A 9,765-nucleotide genomic window follows, 5' to 3' on the forward strand; every position below is an offset into this window, starting at 1 on the left:
AAATAATAATGATCAATATTTTCAGGTAAAGATACATTCAGAAGATAGCTATATTGCTATAGATGCTGTAGAAATTGTATCAGAGCCTGATTTTCCGACATGTTCTCATAAAAACATCCCAGAATATCAGATCAATAGAGATCCTCCATATGCTGATCAACATAAAATCACCGCAGAGAATCAATTTATTGATACGTATGTTTACGTTTTGTCTGAATCCTTTGGTCGTTTTTACATGTATTCATACACGTATGTAAAATCTCATAATTATGAAGATATGAAAAACGTTTGAATTAAACTAAGAATATATACAGAATATGAGCAAATATTAAGAGTCAGATAAATATAAAGAACAAGATCATCGCATGTGGTGCTAACGTTAAAATGGGCAAAACTCCAAAAATATTGCTTACAGAATTATGTCCCTTGTCTAACAACTACACCTTGTCATGAAAAGCAAGAATTTCATATTTCATGTTGATAACTTTTGAAATGTTTAAATATTAAGCTAGATTAAAGTTTTAGCAAGACGACAACGACATCATTATTATCGTGATTATCATTATCATCTTTATCATTACCTATAGTTATGTCCCTAACATTAAATTTCTATTTTCCTTTTTTCTTTTATCTTAAAGTACCGTCCAATCTGGGATAACATACAAGTACACTGTTCAAACAATACAAGCGTCGAGAACAAGCGTGAACTCTCCCCATATTGTGTACACACATGGTCAACCGTTCTGTGGAGATGGTCTTATTAACGGGTAAGCGACCAACGTGAAGTTTAAATCTTTATGTTATTGTGACAGTCTGAGTTTGAGCCTTTTTTTGAACAACAACAAAAATACTATGTAAAGGTCTTAGGTCATATGGCTATTTTGAGTTTTTATCAATCAGTGATTAATCCAGAGTCCTTACGCGAATTAATCCAAAATCTTTGTCTGGTTCGAACCCCGCGGGACAAGTGATTTGAAATCAGTGACAAAAACCACTCGTTCATGAAATCTTTTTAAATAACGACATGGGTAAATAGATTTCATTTCGCTACAATACAGCATTACATTAAAAGTATGAAGAATGGTCGTGATTTCTGATTTAACCCTCATTTGGTTTTAATCAGGTCATTCGTTTACCCCATACTCACGGATATTTCGCATTTGGATTGGTAAATTTTGTACAGGTCTTAAGAATCTTTAAAGTCCGGTTTAATTTTGATCGCATACCTCGTAAACATACTGGACGCATTTGTTACATCCCTTTTAAAAAAAACTTTTTTGTGTCTAAAATCAAACACAGAGTGGCAACTTTAAGAAAATAAATAAAGTAGCAGGATTCTTGCTCTATGAAGGGCCGCTTTATAGAGGTTTCACGGTAATGTTATAATGTTTTCTATTGCTATAGCAACGAGGAATGTGATGATAAGAACGCTGTGGACGGAGATGGGTGTTCAATGGATTGCACAGTAGACGAGGGTTTTAAATGTCAAGGTCTCTTTTACGTTAATGTTTATTTGTGCCAATGTTTCTAGTGTATTGATATTATATATTTAGAATATTGAAATACACACAATGTAAATAAAAGAGATATAGTCGTTAGAATATATCTTTTGTCGATGACCTCATATAAGTGATAATGTTACGCGTTTTTCATTCACCTGAGTGAGTTTATTTTACAAAAAAAAAACAAGCAAAAACAGGACTTCCTATATCATTTAATTAAAAGTGTTGTTATCTATAAAAACCTTTTCATTATTTTTATTGCCAAACAACTTACCTTTTATTGCCAAACAACTTACCTTTGTTCTTTTTTTTCAAAATTAAGTTTCATATACCTGTTTTCCAAAAATCTAGGTTCTCCGAGCTTATGCTCTTGGTCTCCTGTTGACACATGCGATGATTCGAAAAGAGTGTGTGGTTTGAACCCTCCGGACGGCTTCTACGATCAATGGGCTGTTGAGGCCAGTGCAAACCCCGAGTATCAAGCAGCAGACTGTCCGGCTTCCATTGTAACCGGAAAACCAGAAAAGATACAGGTCTCTAGCTAATGTTTATAATTACGCCTTTACATTGTTAAGATAAATGCACGTGTAATTTGTACATGCATATTTGTCACTGTCTACACCAACCGAACAGACAATAATTATATAAAGCAAAAAAAATAAAATATGTATCCAAGTGGTAAGTATCGTAGAATTCGAGCTACTCGTGCTCAGATCAAAGTATGGAAATTAACCATCGTCGGGGTTCCGTGTTATAAAGTGCCTTACTGCTCTCGAGCGATATAGGAGAAAAGAGTTGTTTCCAACAAAATTGACATGCAAACGTTAGTTATACAAGAACATGCATGTAGTAAAGAAACATACGTTCTTATGATGTGAGGTACATGTTCTAAGTCTATCTTAGAAACAAATTTGTTTAAAAGTCTGAAACTAGTTATTTGACCGGCGAAATATTTGACAAAAAAATAGGATGTTTGTCATGCTATGAAAGGTTAAAAAGCATATATGAAATACAATTTCTTTCCGTTATAATGTTATAAAAGACGTAAATGCCACACATTATTTACATTTAACATATCAAGAAGTTTAATATGTACAAGCTGATTTACTCTTATAAGTTTTTTTAATATTTTCCATATTCAGAAATGCGATGCCATCCCACCAGACACTTTCTGGCGGCCCTGTGGTGAATTTTTCGACGTGACTGGAGACTTTTGGATCCGTGTATGTTTATTTTGAATCTTAATTCATTTTCAACTCTAGCAACAAAGAAAACATATTTTAGAATGTGTAACAAACTGCAGGTTTAATATGTTAAAATATTATAGTTCAAATACATAAAGTGACAAACATGTTCAAACCCACTCTATCAAATGTTCTTCGTCTTTTCTTATACATGACGATTGGTGACGTTGCTTTGCAATATATTTTTTCACTTTTTTCTCTGATTCCTGACATTTATTTTTATTCAGTTTTTGTTCTTTTCATCCCAGGTACACATATATAAGCCAGTTGTAGCTATCGCTGTTATAGTACACCTTGCATCTGATGGGCGGTCTGTTTTCAACCACGATAAAAAGTCTATGAATGTTCAGCTTATAAATACTGACGATTCTGTTACATCTCTGACCAAGGAAAGCATTCCTATTTCATGCCAAGAGAATCCTGTCCTCGTCCCAGTGGTACAAGATTTAAGCAAACCATTCCATCTGACCAAAGGTAAGTTCATGATAATATATTATTTTATTGCTGCTGTCAAAAGTTATCTTCCTTTGTAAGAGTTGTCATACTTGATAAGTGTTCGCTATGTACAAGAAGCATTCGCATACATTATAATTATAGTGTAATACTGTTGTCGCTTCAAATTGTAGCGAGAAAGTTTGTTCCGATGAAATAAAGCGGTTTATTATTGTTGCGATTTGTTTTATAATAAAAAGACTTAATTGTTGTTTTTATTACATATCAAGTATATTTTGTTAGTTTGTAAACATTTTGATATGACTAGTTTCGGTGCTTTATTTAAGTGCGTCCTATACAAAATGATATTTTAATTTTCCTATGGGAGTTTAAGAGTTATTTCGTTTACTGCTGGGAGCGTTATTTTGCTTTACCTTTTCTTACAGGGGCAATTATTTCCTTCACGTTTTCAAGTATAGGGATATATGCCGTCAGGATAAGATCTAGTCCGTTCATTAACCCACCCGGAATTTCAGCATGTTTAAACAACGAAGTCTACTATCCACAGCATGGCGTATGTATCAACGATAAATGCACGAAAAAATCGTGCAACAAGTTCAAAGTCAAATATGGCGAAGCAGTGTGTTCTGGTCTTGAAAATGGCGATTCTTGTAAAATACAATGTGACAAAGGGTAGGTTTCGGGTTACTGTTCATGTTTATTTACTCCAGTTGAATTTCAGTACATTTAGTTTTGTTCTTGTTAATACATGTAAAGCAATTGGTATTCTAAATCAAACATACTGGTTGATGAAATGTATAAAACACGTTTACACATGTACAGGACATCCGTTTTTAACCCCACTTTTCGGGAGCGAAAGAATGGAGCTAGTATTGTCATGACCAATGGCACTTGCTGACGTTGGCATCGGCGTCGGCGTTGGTTAATCTTTTCGTTAAAGTCCATTTTCTCAGAAACTATGGAAGTTATATACCAAACTTGGTATACATGTTTATAGCCATGAAAGGACGCCATTTCAAAATTATTGTAATGCAAAGTTATGCCCCTTTTTTCAATTTAGATTTTCTTTTGTTCAGATAATCTGACAAAGTTATGCTTCGTGTTTTTCTTATGTTTTTTCTTCAAAGGTCAATTTCTTTAAAACTCTTCGACACTCCAAACTTAGAGTACCGGTTCAGATCTAAGGGGGGATTACTTTATCATTTATCTTTTCTCAGTTATGTCCCCTTTTTGACTTTTATTTTTCAAGGTACATTTCTTAAAAAATATTGAAGATACATATATTTTGCTTGATTTTATCTTTTTTTTAGACTTTTTGCTTTCTCTCAAAAACCGTTATTTAAAGGTATTTACTTCAAACTTGAAATGTACTATAAAGGGCATGTAAGTCTGCTAAGCTATTTTGCAGAGTTACGTCTCCTTTCCTATGTTTCTTTTATTTAACTATCTAGCATTGAGAAAATACGGCCGCTGTCTGCAGTCTTGTTAAAGTCTCATATTAAATTTTAGTTATAACTGGCGATCGGTCTCAGGTTTTATTACTGGGTAAATACGCTCGATCTAACCTAGTACATGCGGTTTTGATTTTGTTTAATTCAGGTATTATGTAAATGGACACGAGAACAAAGCCGAGTGTGTTAACGGTGTATGGATAACTTCGTCCCCTTTAATATGCTCCCCTGTAGACTGTGGCAAACCGACGGTCAAACAAGCTACTGTAGCGTGTCCTGAGGGAACTTTTTACTCTAAAAATTGCCACTTCAAATGTAACAAACCAGCTTCAGTACTTGGTAAGATGCCTTAATGTTGAAAATTTATTTTCATCTTGCATAACATTTCATTTTCCTACCAACTTTTCACAATATGCAATGAAAAAAACTAACAATATAAATTTCATATATAATGCACTCAAATTTGATAAAAATGAATATAATTTCAACAGTAAAACATAAGGTATAATATACGTGTACATTGTATATACAAAATGTATCAAGATTTCAAGTCATTCACTACTGAAGTTGCCCTCAGTATAAATCATTTTTGCTTTGTCATTGCTTTGTATCAACATAATATTATAGCTTCATACAGTATTCTAAATTATGTCTTCATGAACATTTGTATGCGACTTGTATTTCCCAGGAGATGATATGAGTCTCACTTGTCAACGAAATGGTCGTTGGTCAAAGCCAAAAGCTGCATGCGTTATCCAGTGTAAAGCGTTGGACCCTATAACATATGACAATGGTAAACTGAAGACAACCTCGTGTATAAAAGGTCCACAGCCTGTTGGCACCCAGTGTAAAGTAAGATGTCAGGAAGGATACCATGTTCAAGATGAAAGAAAGAAAAGGTATATATCTTGTAAAATGTTGTTATGTTAACTGCCGATAAAGTCGTTGAACAACAATATATAATCGGTTTCTCTAAACATTACAATGAAATCCATTCTAATATCACCTCCGAAAGAATATGCTTAATGTGAACAACACTGATTTATCACATACCCGTACGTACCGCTCTTGTGCCTCCGTAAAATGGTATTGCACGGTCGTGCATATACTTTGACGTGACGTCATATGTGTTATACAAACAAAGTATAAAGACGTTAAAAATTTTCCTTTTCATTTTTAGGGGGCCTCCGTGGCCGAGTGGTTAAAGTCGCTGACTTGAGATCACAGGTCCCTCACCACTGTGGGTTCGATCCTCACTCGGGTCGAAATCTTTCATGTGAGGAAGCCATCCAGCTGGCTTACGGAAGGTCGGTGGTTCTACCCAGGTGCCCGCTCGAGCCTGAAATAATGCCCGGAGGGGCACCTGGGGTCTTCCTCCACCAATAAAGCTGGAAAAAAAAATCGACGAAAAATCTCGGCGGGACGCTCTAGGATGACCCGACTTGAGTGTACGGTCGCCCATATGGGCTTTCCGGCGGCGACCTTAAATAAACGCATTAAAAAAAAAAAAAAAAACTTTTCATTTTAAACAGCCTTTATTTCGGGTATGTGATAAAAAGAACTGAATTTCTTGAATTCGTTGATTAAAATAATTTTATTCAACTCGTTCTAGAAATTAAGTATTGAACTAACAGCCATTTAATATCTTCTATTTGTTGTTTTGTCGAAGAAATTTATTTTATTAATATGAGCGTGTAAAACATTACAATATTAGATCTATAACATTAATTTCTAAAATTTCAGACGTTTCCTTCGCATTATATGTGATGAAGACGGGGAATGGTTTGGGCCAAAATGTGTACCAAACACGTGTGAACCGTTACCGCGCATATTCACAGGCGCGTATGTGTGCACAAATGGATTTCAAAGTAGCAGCACGTGCAATATGAGTTGCCCGGGTGATTCAGCGGTCAGTTTATTTCATAAATTTATAAAGACTTCATCATAATAACGATATTTTAGTTGTTATATTTATAATTCAATACAATACAACCCGGACGGCCAAGAACAGATAAAGCTAAAACCTGCTTGATGATTGCTGCACACTCTGTTCTAAATTAAATTACATCTACGTGCCATGCCTTGTTGAAACTTGTTCTTAATTTTTAGACTATATGACTTCATATATAATGCTATTTATAGGCGTTTCAAACAGTTACATGCTTGTCAACCGGTGAATGGAATGAAGAGTTGCAGGAATGTCCACTAGATGGCACTGAAACCTGTCCTGTTCCGGTGTCCAAAGGAAATATTAAGTTTGACTGCGATTCCACTGTTCCCGGTAAGTCATGCTGTTTCAATATACCATTTTAAAGATTTATGATGGACGAATTTATGTTAAATCCCTATCTTAACGATATATAAGCCAGTGTCAAAGTGAAGAGCCATATCTATATACCTTTGTTCGTATACGATTAGGTAAACAGTCTTGGTGCGTGAGTATGAATCCAGAATAAATGCTTTAATATTAGCAAATGGGTTGTGTGTCCCGGTTATTAACGCTAAACTTACAAGAGATGAGTGAATGTGAGTGAATCATAACGTTTGTGAACAAAATTTAATTAGAAAAAAAACAGTTTTTCCCTTATTCACTACAATTATGATGTTTAAAAATTTGAACAGTGCAACAGCTAATAGAAATCTTTCTTTCGTTCTTTTTACAGTCAACCTGGTGACACGCTGATAGTGTTTTCATAGACACATTTTACACCGCATGTCTCAATAGTTTTATCGTTTAAGTCGCGACCGCGTCAGACAAATGTAAAACCCGGTAGTCAGAACAATTTTTCAAAAGACATAATTGATCAAACAGCTGACTAAAACTAAGTTCTTAAACCCAAACTAAATGTTTAAATTTATGACGAATCTTTTTTAAAAAAAAATTACGACATAAATATTCACTTAAAATAAAATGTTCTGAATATATATTTATTTATAGGATCAGAATGTACAATATCTTGTATGGATGGTCACAGTCCGGTGTTACGAAGCTTTCAGTCGTCTGCGAACAAAAACGACCACTTTACGGACACGATAGTGTGTACAGTGCTCCAGAAATGGGATCCGAGCCCCAGTCATATCACCTGTGTGGAACCGTGTATAGAGGTAGGGCGTTTAACGCAGGTTCTTGAGAATACGATCTATGATACAGCTTTCTTGTAATAACAAACATTGCCACGTTTGAAGTAGTTATTGTATGTTTATATGTTTCAGTTGTCATTCAGTGTTCATTTTGTAAAGTTTTAAATAAGAGAGATTAATTACGACATATAATTAGATGTTTAAAATATTTCGGATTAAAAGACCACATTTTCTCGACGATTAAACGATCAATATGCCTTATAGCTGATTCAACTTTTGTTGAAATATATTTTCTTTTCAGTTTTCCATCAGTGACGGATTTTGCGATGCCAGTAATAACCGGGATGTGTGCGACTGGGACGGGGGTGACTGCTGCACGTCCACTGTGCTAGGTGGTATGGTGCTACCCATGCCCGAGGATTGCACGGTTGAGTGCGCATGCAAGGACCCGCTAGCTATAGAGAACAGACGTCGCAAGAGAAGGCATAAACACCCGTACTGGAATACTTAATGTTGGCTGATATGCCGCCATTTTCTCAGACAATACATTCATTAACTCTCAATGCTTGTTGTCATTTTAATCTTAAGAATATTATTGTTTGTTTCAATACATGCCGAATGCTTTTTTAAATATGTTATGTATCATTCTTGTTCTGATAACAAGTTTTTTTTTCATATATTGCCAATTAGATGATGTGTTAATATCACTGACGATTTTGTTTTCATAGACTAATAAACGCATCCAAAATGTCCACATAAAAAAACTGATGTAACAATGAAATAAAGTTAATTGAAATTTTCTTTTTTACTGAATGTCACATTCGTTTTCATGTTTTCGGGTCATTGGTGTACGCTAGTACTGCATCTGGCCAATGGGAGTAAGCGTGCATAAATTCACCAGAACTTTTTCGACAGAACCACGAAAAGGTCATCCCTAAAGCTTTAAGCGAGACTGTAGTTACCTCCCCATGCAGCAAGTTCGTAATGCTGGTTACTTCCCCGAATACTTTACACCCCGGATCATTAATTAAAATTCCTCCCCTATCTACTGCTGACGATGCTGTGCTAGTAACCTCCCCCGAAACTACTGCCCCATATTGATTTGATTTATCATAAATAAATTCAACTACCGGTACTGAGTATATTAAATAAAACACGAAAAAAAGTAGAACGAGCATGTAATTTAATATACTGAATGAAATAACACTTCATATATTTTTAATTAAAAGATACTGCATAAGGAAATACGAATTTTACAGCTTTGCTTTTCTGATTTTACTTTGCGTTATTTTAACAAACATGCAATTCATTTCAATCTTATATAAAAGTAATGATATTAACGTGCGTATGTATACAGGTTAATGTATAAGAGCAAATCAAAAAATAAAGTGAAAATGTATAGAATAGGTCGGAAAACTTCACAAGTTAATTGTTGATAATTACTTTTGATAAAAATAATCCTTGATAATTAATGGAAGAACATACGACAAGATCCGACCATAGATAACACTCACGTCTATAAAATATTGTAGACGGTGGTAGTTTGAATGGATTGTAAACTGTTTTATTTATTACAATAATTGCTTGCAGCATGAAGATTGTAATTCTATATATAAAGCTTTATATAAACAATAATGAAACAAAATTCATAAAATATTCTAAAGTGTTTTTTCCTTCCAGTATCAACCATTAAATTTATGATTAAGCAATTCAATATTTTTAACATGAATAAAACTTTTAAAGTTTAGTTCATAAATTAAGATGCGCTAGCTTATAGTTGCTGTGTACGCAAAAAGGCAATTTTTACACAAAATAAAAATATAAGAATATATATGTATATACATGTATTCTGTAACTTTTACAATAATATTATATTATTTTACAATTCAATTCAAATAACTGTATTTGTGGTCTAAGGCCTCCGGCCCATAATACATAAATATAAATCAATTATTTTTGGTTAACATGCGTTAAAAAGGTTGAGAAATAATATTTACATTTATTATATACTTATAAATGAAATATTGAGAAATA

The 9,765-nt window shown here is 34.0% G+C and overlaps 1 protein-coding gene across 1 annotated transcript; it reads left to right on the forward strand.

The window, feature by feature from the left end:
* Positions 1–31: 31 nt before the first annotated feature.
* LOC132727623 (pappalysin-1-like) lies at positions 32–8,530 on the forward strand (the record flags this gene model as incomplete). The annotated part of the gene is given in 13 exon segments (XM_060713195.1): positions 32–195; positions 639–767; positions 1,405–1,490; positions 1,854–2,035; positions 2,645–2,725; positions 2,995–3,220; positions 3,625–3,871; positions 4,799–4,989; positions 5,339–5,549; positions 6,394–6,559; positions 6,793–6,931; positions 7,589–7,755; positions 8,033–8,530. Coding segments are annotated over 13 exon segments (2,199 nt in total), but the record flags the coding sequence as incomplete, so codon positions are not given.
* Positions 8,531–9,765: the final 1,235 nt, after the last annotated feature.

Source organism: Ruditapes philippinarum, unplaced genomic scaffold (assembly GCF_026571515.1).
Source record: "Ruditapes philippinarum isolate M1 unplaced genomic scaffold, ASM2657151v2 ctg662_1_1_1_1, whole genome shotgun sequence".
NCBI lineage: Eukaryota > Metazoa > Mollusca > Bivalvia > Venerida > Veneridae > Ruditapes > Ruditapes philippinarum.